The 15,314-nt window shown below is 33.2% G+C and overlaps 1 protein-coding gene across 6 annotated transcripts in view; it reads left to right on the top strand.

Moving 5' to 3' along the window:
• LOC106090612 (5'-AMP-activated protein kinase subunit gamma-1) overlaps positions 1–15,314 on the top strand; it is a 295,359-nt gene that overhangs the window by 128,502 nt on the left and 151,543 nt on the right. For all 6 annotated transcript variants that reach the window (XM_059362920.1, XM_059362921.1, XM_013256885.2 and 3 more), the window contains exons 4-6: positions 2,055–2,158; positions 2,224–2,818; positions 2,893–3,015. In XM_059362920.1, coding sequence (XP_059218903.1) covers positions 2,055–2,158; positions 2,224–2,818; positions 2,893–3,015 — 822 coding nt within the window. The remainder of the gene's footprint in view (positions 1–2,054; positions 2,159–2,223; positions 2,819–2,892; positions 3,016–15,314) is intronic.

The following is a 15,314-nucleotide window of genomic DNA, read 5'->3' as shown; positions in this document are numbered from 1 at the left end:
TTTTTGATCGAAGTATCATTCAATGGAAAAGTAAAACCAGAAGATACCACAACACCAACCATAGTATAAAGCGTTTCGATACTTGGTGGAAGTCTCATCGGATACTTTTAGATGTGAAAGCTTCAAGTGCCAACGTAGTTGGAGCTGTTGTTGTACTCATATCGAAAATGCATCTATGATATAAGTACCACACTATCACGCTCGACACTCGCTGTTTCCAAGTCTCTGCGCCTTTTGCCCCAGCGCTCTCAGTGGAGGAATGTGTTTTCCACATAGTATGCAACCTCTAGCTCCTCATAAATGCGCCAGAAGATAATTTGCATATTCTATGCAGGTATTTCCGGAAGTAACCATGGCTTGTCAACGTCTGCGTAACGTGACAGTTGACGTCGCCGTGCTTCCTACCTCTCCACCTTTGTCCGATTCTCGTTCCTCCACCTTCATTGCCACTTCTCGATAGTCGCCTCTCATATAATCCGTTTGAATCTCACCCTTTCCTGTCTGGGCGTTGCAACTCACGGTGTAGAGCCTGGCGCGCTCCATGGCCTGAAGGTCTATAGGAACCATTCAGGCTATCACAAGGCTTGTGGCTACACCACTGTCCGGAAGGATGATATGAGCCTGAGAGCCTATGTCCTCTGTACGATTTCGCTCGGCATGCTGATTTGATTTTTTGAAGTTTATTTTCTTAAAATTAAATTTTTGTTATATATTTTTTTTTTAATTTTGTTTTTTAATAATTTTATTTTGTAAAAATTTGATTTTTAAAAAATTTGATTTTTAAAAAATTTAAGATTTTTATAAAAAATATTTTTATATAAAAAAAGATTCCTCAAGTTTTTTGCCTGTTGAGGCGAGATCATTAAATTTAACAATTTTTTATTTGTTTCTCTTTCGAGACGAGCTCAATGATCGGAGATGCAAATGGAAAAGGAAAGACAACGATAACAACACACACCAACGACTATGGGACGCGTTCCGTCTTTGGTCTCAATAGAGAAACAAACAAAAAATTAATAAAAAAAAGATTTAAAAAAAATTTATAAAAAAAGATTTTTATAAAAAAAGATTTTTATAAAAAAAAAAGATTTTTTTAAAAAAAAAAAGATTTTTATAAAAAAAAGATTTTTATAATAAAAAAATATTTTTATAAAAAAAAAAAGATTTTTATAAAAAAAAAGGTTTTTATTATAAAAAAAAGATTTTTATAAAAAAAAAATTTATAAAAAAAGAACGTAACGTATAAAGAACGTAATTAAAAAAAAAAGATTTTTATAATAAAAACGATTTTTATAAAAAAGATTTTTATAAAAAAAGAGATTTTTATAAAAAAAAAGATTTTTATAAAAAAAGATTTTTATAAAAAAAGATTTTTATAAAAAAAGATTTTTATAATAATTTGATTTTTGTAAAAATTTGATTTTTGTAGAAATAGTTTTAAAAAATTTGATTTTTTTATTAAATTTTTGTAAAATTTGATTATTATAAAATTTTTTGTTATTTTTTTTTTTTTTTAAATTTTATGTTTGTAAAAATTATTTGGCCATATATTGGAAATTTTTTCGAAATTTACATACAGTAGATTAAATAAATGTTTGATTTCCATAGAAAAATATCTTCGAAATTTAGGTGTTGTAGAAAATGTTGTCAAAACATGATTTTCCAAGAAAATTTCGTTACAATTTGATTTTCATAATAAATTTCGTCGAAATTTGATTTTTAAGCACATTTTTTTGTCCAAATTTGATTTTCATATAACAATTCTTAAGATTTGATTTCTTTAGGCTATTTGATGCTATGTCAAAATTTTGTTTAATACGTTGGAACGCAAATAAGGATTCATTATGATGTCATTTGCAGGCTCATGTTGTCTACATTAGATTTCTATGATTTCTGTATTTTTTACAAAAAAGTTGTTTTTGTTATGACTTAACTTTGGGAATGAGAAGAAACCCCAAAATAAAACCTAAAGTCGTCCCATTTATTGCCAAAATATCAACAACCATCCAAACACTAGAGACACATGTTAATAATGTTTTATTTTGTATTTGAAGGAACAAGATGCCCGCCTGCCATCCTCAAGGCCGTCAAGTGCTCCCGCTGAACCGGATTCCAAAGCAGCGCGCAAGGCCTCCAAAAAGATGAAAGAAGAAGCCAGGTAAGTGCGATGTCTTATTTCCGTGGTATCCTATGCTCATTTTCTTCCCTTTTTCCCCGTCCTAGACGCCAAGAGAAAGAAGCCAGCCGCCGTGAAAAAGAAGCCCGCAAAATTGAACGTGAAACCGCCAGACGTTTGGAGCGTGAAGCTGCCAAATTGGAAAAACTTAATCGCAATGCTGAAAAGATCTCGCGCAGCACCGAGCGCATGGCTGCGACACCACGCTCTGGCTCACTGGAAAGGCGACGCAGTGGCGAAGATTCGCCTGTTCTAAATCAATCGACAGTGCATGGTATAGCTAGTCCCAACCGTAGACCCACAATATTCGATGTTTTCAGGCCGCGTGCCAAGTCAGAGGCTAAGAGACAAAATAAACTGCTGCTCGACCCCCTGTCGGCGGCGGCAACGGCGACGGGCAATGATGGCAGTGCCAGCAGCACACATTCGTCATCGGGAGCGACAGGTGGCGGTAGTGGTGGTGGTGGCGGCACAATAATGAATTCCATGAAAGTAGTTTTACAAAATTCCGGCCTTATTGGTGGCAGCCACCACAAACATCAGCATCCTGCCGTAACGATAACATCGGCAGATGGCACCACCTCCGCCAAGAATAAGTACAAAGATGGTTCAGCCCATCCGCATCAAGGTAGTGATGCTCAAGTAAGTAGGCAATCACAAAAAAATATGTTTAGGAAAAGATTTCCTAAGTTTGTTTTGATTTTATTTTCTTGCAGTATTATCACACTGTTACCGCTGTTAGACGTGCGGACGCATCCCGCTCACCAATGACCAAAGTTATGGATTTGTTTAGGCATCGTTCCAATTCTGCAGCCTCCGAAGCTGACAAACGTAAAGCGGTAAGTCTTAGACCTGTAACACGTATTAAAAACTAAAACCTAAGAGAAAACGTTTATCAACCTTAATCGATGTTTGTCATGACACAACAAATATGGATTTTCATTGAAAACACCGACAAGTTTGAAGAGAAAAAATCATTGAAATTTCAGTAGGCCACCGTAGTGCAGAGGCTAGCTTGTCCTCCTATGACGCTAAATGCCTGGTTTCGAATCCTGGCGAGACCATCAGAAAAAATTTTCAGCGGTGGTTTTCCCCTCCTAATGCTGGCAACATTTTTTAGCTACTATGCCATGTGAAACTTCTCTCCAAAGAGGTGTCGCACTGCGGCACGCCTCGGCTATAAAAAGGAGGCCCTTTATCATTGAGCTTAAACTTGAATCGGAGTGCACTCATTTATATGTGAGAAGTTTGCCCCTGTTCCTTAGTGGAATGTCAATGGGCAAAATTTGCAATCTGCAATTTCAAGAAAATGTGGTCGAGATATAGAATTTTATATAACTTTTGTTTATTAAATTTGTAGTTGAAATTTTTTTTCATAAAAAAGTTTTTAAAAATTTTAATTCTCCCAGAAAATATTTTCAAAATTTAATTTTTTTGAAAATTTCTTGGATTTTTTTTTTCAAATATCGTCGAAATTAGGTTTTTACAAAATTTTGTTAAAATTTGATTTTTTTATAAAATTTCATCAAAATTCGTTTTTTCATAAAATTTCGTTTTTCGAGTTTTTATTTTTGTAAAAAATTTTTACATATTTTATTTTAAAGAAAAATCCCAAAAAATTTGATGCTCACAGAAAATTTGGTACAAATAAGATTTTTGATTTTTAAAGAAAATTACACCAAAACTAATTTTTTATAGGAAATTTTGTCAAAATTTGATTTGTATAGAAAATTGTTTCAAAGTCTTATTTGTTGGATTTCTTCGTCCAGCTGAAACCGATATGCCTTGTTTTTGCTTTTAATACCCTCCACCATAGGATGGGGGTATACTAGTTTCGTCATTCTGTTTGTAAAACCTCGAAATATGCGTCTAAGACCTCATAAAGTATGGTCTTGGTCTATGGTCCAGCCATCCCCGTGTGTCTGTCGAAAGCATTTTAACTTTCGAAGGAGTAAAGCTAGGCGCTTGAAATTTTGCACAAATACTTTTTATTAGTGTAGGTCGGTTGGGATTGTAAATGGGCCAAATCGGTTCATGTTTCGATATAGCTGCCATATAAACCGATCTTGGGTCTTGACTTCTTGAGCCTCTAGAGGGCGTAATTCTCTTCCGATTTGCCTGAAGTTTTACACGTGGTGTTTTGGTATCATTTCCAACAACTGTGCTAAGTATGCTTCAAATCCGTTCATAACCTAATATAGCTGCCATATAAACCGATCATGGGTCTTGACTTCTTCAGCTTTTATAGAGCACAATTCTTATCCGATTTGGCTGTAATTTTGCACGTGGTGTTTCGGTATCAATTCCAACAAATGTGTTAAGTATGGTTCAAATCTGTTCATAACCTAGTATACCTGCCAAATTAACCGATCTTGGATATTGACTCCTTGAGCCGGTAGAGGGCGTAATTCTCATCCGATTTGGCTGAAATTTTGTGTTTTGTTATGTCTTCCACAACTGTGCTTATTATGGCGCAAATCGGTACATAACCTGATACAGGTGCGATATAAACCGATATCCGGATTTTTCTTCTTGAACCCCTACAAGGCGCAATTCTTATCCGAATGGACTGAAATATTACACAATGACTTCTACAATGTTCAGCGTTCAATTTATGGTCCTCCAATACCAAAACAGTTCCCATTCATTATTCTTTGTTTGCCTCAAAAGAGATACCGCGCAAAGAACTCGACAAATGCTATCCATGGTGGAAGTTCGACCCGGCTGAACTTAGCACGCTCTTACTTGTTATTTCTATTCATAGTAAGCATAACAAAATCCTTTTTTTAAAAAGTTACGGCAAAATGTGATGTGATATAGATTCATTTGACCGGTTTCCTAGATTGCTATTTCGTTTGGTACCACCATACTCATCAGTAGGATCTGTCAAAAAGATATGTCTTCTATGTTGAAGCTATGCACTGAAGAGTTGTTGTTGTTGTTATTAGCAGTGTGTTGTACTTTGAGGCGATAGCCCTTGCCGATGAATGACCACATCGGCCCTACCCGGTACGTACAACCGGCTGTCATGTGATTGATGCTCTTAAGAGTTTTTCCTTTTGTAGCGCAACAAAAATGAAACCAACTCCACCTCATATATTCCTACCAAATGAAGACATCCAACTATTATAAGAAAACACATTTGCCCATGTACTCTAAACAATCGTTGATTGCCATAAGAGTATTGCAGCCTACACTGTTTGCGGCGTGCCACTCCTTTCATTCCCACGCTTTGCCCCAAATTTATTCGGTCTTGAAATAATTAATACAATCGGATATTGAACGGCTGCAGACCGCAGAATTCTCTGTTTCTGCTTTAATCTTATTTTCATAGAAAATTTCGGTAAAACTAGATTTTCTTCAAATTTCGCTGAGATTTGATTGTTATAGAAGAATTTCTTCCAATTTAGATTTTAAAAGAAAACATTCGTCCAAACTTAATTTTCATAGAAAATTTCTTAGAAATATTTTTAATATTTGAATTTTAGAAAACATTTTTCGTTATATGATTTTCATAGAAAATTTCATTCAAAGCTTCTTGTCATTAAAATTTTGTCGAAATATGAATTTTATGGAAGAATCCACATTCCATTTTTGAAAATTTCATCTAAATATTATTTTTACACAATTTTTCGTCTAAATTTAATTTTTCTTCCAAATTTAATTTTCAAAGAAAATTTCGTCCCTATTTGATTGTCACAGAAATTATAGTCGAAATATGATTTCCATAAAAAATTTCGTCAAAATTTCCATTGCAGGAAAACTATGAACTAAAGCCGGACAACATCTTGCAATGGAATCTCAACAAAATCTCATTTTCATGACAAATTTTATCAAAATTTCATTTTATAGAAAAATTCTTCAAATTTATATTTTTACACCAAATTTTTTCGAATTTCGATTTTTACAGAAAAATTCGTCAAAATTTGATTTTCATAGAAAATTTAGTCAAAATTCGATATTCATAGAAAATTTAGTCAAAATTTGTTATTCATAGAAAATTTTGTCAAAATTTGATTTTCATAGAAAATTTTGTCAAAATTAGATTTACGTAAAAATTTTCGTCCAGATTTATTTTTTGAAATTTGTTCAAAATTTTACTTTTATAGAAAATTTTGTTAAAATTGGATCTTTATCGAAAATTTTGTCAACATTTGATTTGTACTGAAAATTTCATCAAAAGTTCATAGAAATTTTCGACTAAATTTGATTATCATAGAAAATTTCACCAGAGTAATGGTGTTGCTGTCCTAAGGTTGATAGCAACCGAATAGGTATTTTTCGTAACTCACCTCAGATGGGTTTTGGACTTTACTCATATCTGCTGGCCGTTATTACACTACAATTGCATTTCTTTACTTTGGTTGGTAACACTAACACGAAGCTATACGAAGGTTTGCAGCTCAGACTTCACCCAATTTCAATATGGTGACTTTAAAACATGAGTGGTGAATAATTTTTCTAGTCACAGCTAGATGTCGTGTACGATAGGTGGTGATTTTAAACAATAAACCATTGTTAGTAGTGAAGGGAACGACATTTTATGAATCGTTTGCAGAAACAATTAAAATTTAATTAAACTGAATGGAATTGAGTTTTATTTATATGTTTTATTTTATACCATATAATAAACGAAATTTTTTGTTCCTTAATTAGAGTTTTAACTTTTTACGAAAACTTTAACGAAAAAAAATAAAAACAACCTAAAAGTTGTTATAAGAGATGTTTATCAAGCCCTTGCGGAACTTTTCTTATGCCATGCTTTAAAAATTTCAAAAATGTTTTTTTTTTGTTTCATGTAGTCTCTGAGCGAAAACACTTTAACGTAGCGATGACCAGCCCTATACGGTAGCGTTGATTGCAAGTCACATGTATTCTTATTATCTTTGTTTAAGTCGTTGTTAGGACAGAAACGAATGAACATGCGCAGGGGTATAGACATCGTTTTTTTGTTTTTATGTTAAAAATAATGATTTTTGTTCATTTGATGCTTGAAAGATATAAAAAAGTATTTAAAATTTCTTGTTTCATATTTACTTTTTCATAACACTAATCTTTCAGCCCAAAAAATATTTTTTTATATTGAGAGAATTAAAAATACTTATAGAGAGTATTTCACACGAACAGTCACATTTTGATTTTTGGCATCGCTGCTTTAACGCCTTGTGTGTTATGGAAGGGAGGCCAACATGGCGCGGAAATTAGGATATCCGCCTATATATAAACCCTAAACGCCCGGGTTTAAATCCGACAACGTCAGAAAAATATTTCAGGGATGGTTATCTCCTTACTAAGTTGCTTTGGTATCACAATGGACTAAGACAGTCTAAATAAGTATATTTAGACATTCGACTGCTGAAGTTTAATCTTATCATAACTATACCCTTACTAATGGTGTCGACATTTGTGCCTGAATAGTCATATAAAACATTTCTACAAGGAGGTGTTGCCAATGGGCACGCCGTTCGGACTCTGATTAAAAATTAGGTTTCATATAATTGGGCTTAGAATTTAATCATACCGCACTCTCTGATATGTAAAAGTTTTCCTGCTGTTCCTTAATGAACTGTTCATGGCCAAATGTTCCAAATTTGAAAATAATGCCTTGCCGCTGTTGTTATGGCAGAATTTAAAACGTTTTTTAAATATCTCAAATATTTTTGTAGATTCCTTGCGTTGTGGTGGTACATTTCCAATCCAATGCCCTTCTTTTTTGTTTTTATGTTTGTTTTTTATTGCTGTTTTTCAAACAATATTGGCAAAAAAGTTCAGTCTGCCTCACTTATTGGTTATTGAGTTCAAATATTTGACAAATAGTGGTTGTTGTTGTATGCATTAACATTGAAATTTTGTGTATAGAAAACAATTGAAATTATATTGTTGGAATGTATATAAATAAGTCACAAATAAATGAATAAGTGTCAGCTGTCCACCTACTCAGCATTTGTTCAATGTTTTTTTTGATTTTAACATGAAATTTTAATATTTCACATTATGTTTAACACTTGAGAATTGGGTTTCATAGATAACTACAACACAAAATTAATAGACAAAAAAAGGCGATACAAAAATAAAATATATAGACAAAAATTTATAAAATTTAATTTAAATTCTAAGGACAAAATTTTTGTAAAATTCTCTAAAGACAAAATTTCTATGAAATTTTCTCTAAAGACAAAATTTCTATGAAATTTTCTCGTAAGACAATACTTCTATGAAATTTTCTCTAAAGACAATACTTCTATGAAATTTTCTCTAAAGACAAAATTTTTATGAAATTTTCTCTAAGGACAAAATTTCTATGAAATTTTCTCTAAAGACAAAATTTCTATGATATTTTCGCTAAAAACAAAATTTCTATAAAATTTTCTATATAAGCTAAATTTCAACAAAATTTCGCTTAAAATAAAATTTTTAATGAAATTTTGTATAAAACTTAATTTCAATAAAAGTTTCTATGAGAAAAAGTCTGTTTAAAAATGTTGATGAAAATTTTGTTTTAAGAGAAAATTTCACTCAAAATTTTGGTTTTAAAGAACATTTTTATACCCTAATTTCGCCATCCTGTTTGTTTGGGGTCAAACTGAGGGTGTTGCCTTTCAAAATAAAAAGAGGGGGACTTAGGTGTTTAAATTCAATGTTGCTTGTAATTGTTTGTTGTATTTGTTGTTCATTCAGCGTTTTAAAATTTCATTAGATACAAGTAGCCGATAGAATTGAATAATTAATTGTAGTTAGCTTTAGTTAGAAAATTGTAAATAATTAATTAAAATTTTGATTTTAATTAGGGTAAGTAGAACAATTAATTTTTAGTTTATATAGCCAAATTTAGATTTTAATAGCTTAATTTAAATGTTAGGGAATTGTGCAATATTAGGTTAAAGCTTTAATTGTGGCCGCACTTTTGGTTGTGGTTGGTGTTGTAAGTATCCCGCAGTTTTGATTGTTATTGCTGTCTGTGTTGAGGTTGTGGGTCACTTTTAGCTTTTAGTTCTTGGGTCTGTAGTTGTTGTGTCACTTGTGTCTAAAGTGTTAAATATTTTAGTTTACTGTTTCAAAGTTTGTTTCTTGTTTCAATGTTCACTTTATTTGTATATGTATGAATGTGTATTCACTTTTGGTTCACTTCGAGGGGAGACGAGTACGATACGCCGGTTTAAGGTTTCAAAACGAGACTGATCTTTTTCTGGTTGTTGCTTGTCACGTAGGCCCCGCAAATATTGGACTTCTTGGACTTCCATAACCTGATATAGCTGCCATGTACACCGATCTTGAATCTTCCGATTTTGCAGAAATTATGTGTGACGTGTTTTTTATGACTTCCAACAACTGTGCCAAATATGGTTTAAATCGGCCCATAACCTGATATAGCTGCCATATAAACCGATCTGGGATCTTGACTTCGTAAATGGCGCAACTATCATCCGATTTGACTGAAATGTTGGACAACGGTCCAAATCGGACCATAACTTGATATGCTCTAATAGCATACCGATTATTTTCTTTTATCCTTTATTTGCCTATAAAGAGATACCGGGAAAAGAACTCGATAAATGCGATAAATGGAAGGTTTATAAGATTCGACGCGGCCGAACTTAGCACGCTTTTACTTGTTTAAACAAGTTTTGTCTTTGAGGAATTTATTTTGAAAGACAAAATACATTGAATTTTTGTATCGAATTTTGTTTTTGAGAATTTTGTTTATGAAGAAAATGTCTCTAAAATGTTGTCTTAAGAGGAAATTTCATGAAATTCTCTGCTTAGAGAAAATTTTGTTGACATTCTGTCTATGGACAAACTTTCATAAAAATCTTGTCTTTATAGAAAACTGGCATATTCCCGGTCCTCTTCGCCACCGCATAGTCTCACTATTTTCTAATTTAAATCAAACATAGATACTTCATTTTAAGTCTTTTGTAGTCAACTAAAGGTCCCTGTATCAGCAAAATTTAAGTGAACGCCTGGTATACTTTAAAAAATAAATAAATCATTCAACTTTTAGCGTGATGTGCGTGTGCACATTTCTTTGTGAAGGCTGTACATATTTAACACTTACTAGCAGTCAATACTGGTGTTTCTAAGGTAGGAATTTCTGAATCCCGTCCCGGCACTCAGTTTTTACCATTTTATCTCTGTAACGTGTAGCCACTTCGTATTAATTTTTACTTTTTAATACTCTCCGCCGTATTATTTTGTGCCTATGACGCGAGAGATAATATTCGATATACCTTTTAAAACTTTTCAATTTGGACACACATTATCAGAATTGGGAGGACTTCGTTTTACATTTCGTTTGAGGCCCATATTTCCATGAATATGCTACTTGTCTGTTTGGAAGTTTTTCGTGTGGAGAGGCAATGTGACACACAACCTCTTCTAATATTAAAAGATAAAGTCCACTATTTTCACAGTACCATACTTTACTATCTACAAACATTTTATAGAAATTGGTTCAACCGTTGTTGAGTCTATATTCACATACTACATATGAATGTACAACCAAACTAACCAAATTAATTTCTTGCGTCATTTTTGCGGGTTGTTATGGCCAATATATTTCAAAACGCAAATAAAACAAGTTTATTTTATACCGAATTTATTTGATTTTTTTCATAAAGAGAAATATATTAAGCCCACCGTCTAAAGTAAACAAAGATATTCCAATTTCTTTCCCTTTTAAAACGCTTTTACTTCTTCAAGCTTTAACTTCCTTAAACTATTCTACAACTTCTTCGTACATTAAGTGCATAATACGTTCACATAAGAAAATATCATGACTGAGCAGAATGATTCACAACTGCATGTCTGAATAATTTCCACTTCGATATTAGTTCTTTACACACAATACTCACCCACTAAAGACCCAATCCCATGACAACCGGTGGTGCGTACAGAGGCTGCCGCCTCAGTTTACAACACACTGCTACGACCATCTATAAATAATGCAAATTCCGCATACGCTATGGTCTTTAGCCACACATAGTCTATTTCGCGCACATAATATAACGTTACATTCATACAAATAACTGAAGAAAAGAAAGTAATTCGACTCCTTTTTCTTACCAAATGACAATTTTGACATTTTATTCTTGAAACCATATTAGTTTTTACGGTCTTTATTTTAGCAATCAGTCAGCAACGTGTCTCTTTTATGTATTTAATGATAGTGTGCATTTTTCGTTCATTCAATGCATAGTACCGCCAAACAATAAATATTGTGACTGAGCAGAATCGTTCATAACTGGATGTCTTTTTCCATACCACTTCGATTTTTTCCCGTTGCAGTTGCTGTCGTGAGTTTTACCCGTCACACCACAGTCTGTAGCCGAAAAAAATGACTGACATCTGTGTTAAACAAAACTGCGGACACGAACTTCTTTCGTCTCCATAATACCCTCGCACATCCAACTTTTGCCCTTCACACTCTCATCTATTTACTGCTCTTATAATTTGATATGCAGTGGCACAAATAATTGAAGCTTAAAAAAAACCAACAACAATTTGCTGTGGTTCTATTTTCTTTTAATCATTGGATATTTTTTACTATTGTTGCTTTACTAAAATAATTTTACCTAATATGTTTCTGGAAAAATACCTTCCGATGAATATAAATTGCATTAATATCCAATCAGCGGATTTTAATCATTTCTGCTATCTCGTTTATATAAAAATTACCCACACCATGTGGATGCCGAAGTTTGCCTAGCCAAAATAAAACTACAATAACTGCCCGCTACGTTTTGCGTTACAATGAAATAGTAAATGACCTCATACGTCACTCATCCCCACAACATAGAAAAGCACATACTATCTTTAGCAACTTTTACCTCTCCTACTCTCACCTATTGCTCTTATATTCAGCACCTTCAAAGTAATTATGATCTTATGCTCAATCTATCCCTCAATCTAACTGTTCTCACACTCTCACCTTTTGACTGCTCTCACAACATGCCCATTGCATTCATACAAATAACTGTTTCTTAATTAAGAAGCAACAACAATTTGCATGTGTTCAGCCACTTTGTACTCTTTTGTAATTTTTAATAGCTAACTAGAGGCTCAATAATTCAAGATGCCAGATCGGTTTATATGGCAGCTATATCAGGTTATGTACCGATTTGCGCCATACTTAGCACAGTTATTGGAAGTACTTAGGGGGGCCTATATCACGATATTGACCGATTCGGAAAATACTTAGTACTAATGTTGAAGGTCATAACATAGGGTTGTGAGCAAAATTTCAACTAAATCAGGTGAACATTTAGGCTTCTGAGGGCTGAAGAAGGCAAATCCGGGGATCGGTTTATATGGGGGCTATAACTGTTTATAGACCGATCCGGATCATACTTGGCATGCATATTGGAAGTCATAAGAAAAGCATTTTTTTCTAAATTTCAAACAAATTGGATGAAAATTGAGCCTTCTAGGGGCTCAAGAAGTCAAATCCGGGGATAGGTTTATATTAAACGATTCGGATCATACTTGGCGGCTCGGGTCGTACTTAGACCGATTCGGATCATACTATTTATAGACAGATTTCGAACATATTTGGAATGGATGTTGGAAGTAATTTCTCAAGTCTTTGTATTAAATTTCAGCAAAAACGGATGAAAATTGAGGTTTCCAAGGACTCAAATCCGGGGATCGGTTTATATGGGGGCTATATCTGTTTATATACAAATTCAAACCGCATGGATGTTGAAAGTCATAACACAAGTCTTTGTTTCAAATTTCAGCCAAATCGAATGTAAATTGAGGATTCTAGGGGCTCATTTATGTGTATTTTATTGGTTTCAATTGTTCGTTTTTATACCCACCACCGAAGAATGGGGGTATATACATTTTGTCATTCCGTTTGAAACACATCGAAATATTCATTTCCGACCCTAGAATGTATATATATTCTTGATCAGCGTAAAAATCTAAGACGATCTAGCCACGTCCGTCCGTCTGTCTGTTGAAATCACGCTACAGTCTTTACAAATAGAGATATTGAGCTGAAACTTTGCACAGATTCTTTTTTTTCCATAAGCAGGTTAAGTTCTAAGATGGGCTATATCGGACTATATCTTGATATAGCCCCCATATAGACCGATCCGTCGATTTAGGGTCTTAGGCCCATAAAAGCCGTATTTATTATCCGATTTTGTTGAAATTTGGGACAGTGAGTTGTGTTAGGCCCTTCGAAATCCTTTATCAATTTGGCTCAGATCGGTCCAGATTTGGATATAGCTGCCATATAGACGGTTCTCTCGATTTAAGGCCATAAAAGGCGCATTTATTCTCTGATTTCGCCGAAATTTGGGACAGTGAGTTGTGTTAGGCTCTTCGACATTTTTCTACAACTTGGCCCAAATCGGTCCAAATTTTGATATAGCTGCCATATATACCGATATCTCGATTTAAAGTCTTGGCCCCATAAAAGGCGCATTTATAAACCGATTTCACTGATATTTGACTCTGTGACTTATGCTAGGCTTTTTGACATATTTCGATATAACGGGCATAATGTATGCATTTTTCACAGTATTTTGACGAAAGGTGGTTTACCGAGATGTTGGGTATCCAAAGTTCGGCCCGGCCGAACTTAACGTCTTTTTATCTTGTTTCTTTTGTTATCTTATTTATTTACGCAAATATATAAAACCATAAGTGCATATGTCTTTTGGTGTGAAAAAAGCAAATGAATATTGTGAAATATCCGAAAGCAGAATAGAATACCAACCCTTAGACGTTTCGGCTGGGCGCTGGTCAGTCAGTCAATCAAGTTCTATTTTATATATAGAAGATTTCTTTGAAATTTTGTCTTTGGAAAAAATTTGTCGAAATTTTATCTTTAAAGAAATTTCATTGAAATTTGGTCTTTAGAGAAAACTTTATAGAAAAAGGAAAACTGCATTTAAAAATCTTAAAAAAAAATTATTGAAGTCTTGTCTTAGAGAAAATTTTTTGTATATTCTGCTTTAAGAGATATTAACTTCGGAATTTCGTCTTTAATCACATTTTTTTTTTTAATTTTGTCTTTAGAGAAAATTTCTTCAAAAAATTTTGTTTTTAGAGAAAATTTCTTTGATATTTTGTCTGTAGAGAAAATTTCTGTTAAGTTTTATACTTGCAGATAATTTTTTTGAAATGTTGGTTTTGAGGAAAATTTTTTTGAAATTTTCGTTTTGAAGAAAATTTCTTTGAAATTTAGTTTTCAGAAAAATTAAGATTTTATGGTTTTCTTTTGATGTTTTTAAAATCACAGCCTTGATTTAAGGTAGGTCGTCTATACTATCACAGAAATCGTCATTGTTTATAAAAAATTCTAATTTATCATCATAATAGTTATTTGTTGATTCTTAGCTGTATTAGAAATTCTAATGAAGCATTTTCCTTATCGCCAAACTAATCAAACCACTCTCTCAGTGCGTCATTTTGTTATAAAATTTCAAATTGTTAACAAAACAAGCAAAGTGTAATTAATCTAAATATAAACGTCAATGGAACAATGAAATATTTCTGAGCAAAATTTTTTAAACAGCCAATTGCTGAAATTGGTGTTTTATTGTAGTTTTAAGCGTTTGTCACGTCCTAAAAGACCAAAGCATTTTAGACTTATCCATAGGTGCTATTTCCACAAATAGTAAGTAACAAAACAAAAATCGAGAACGCTAGACAATGTGTGAGGAAGCTGATCAAAAAGGAAAAACTGGTCACTCACTCAAAACCTTTATGTTGAAGTAAATTAAATTCACTATAAAATCTCATGCATTTTAAAGTAATCATAAAATGGCCAGAAAATTGTTGCCAAATTGTTGCGTACTTGTCATTACCTCCTAACACACGTCTCTTCCTCCTCTCCATAGCTCTCCTTCTCTGTTTGTTTGTATATATTTTTCAACTTATCTGTTTTGCTGTTCATTGATCATTTCGAGTAACGTTTTCTGACAGCTGTCAATTCGTTTTATTGTACAATTTCAATCGCAATAACACAAAAAACACCTCTAATCTTAGCCCGTGCTGCTGTTATTTTTGGTCTGAGTGTATCATACCAAACAAAAGAATTGGAAATAGTGGTTGGCGTTGGAGCTTTTTACTTCCGGTTTTCCCATATGATTGTCCCCACAAACCATGCAAAGAGAGATAAAATGTG

This window comes from Stomoxys calcitrans, chromosome 2 (assembly GCF_963082655.1).
Source record: "Stomoxys calcitrans chromosome 2, idStoCalc2.1, whole genome shotgun sequence".
Taxonomy (NCBI): Eukaryota; Metazoa; Arthropoda; class Insecta; order Diptera; family Muscidae; genus Stomoxys; species Stomoxys calcitrans.
Note: the sequence above shows the minus strand (reverse complement) of the source record. Positions and strands in the feature narration are given on the sequence as shown.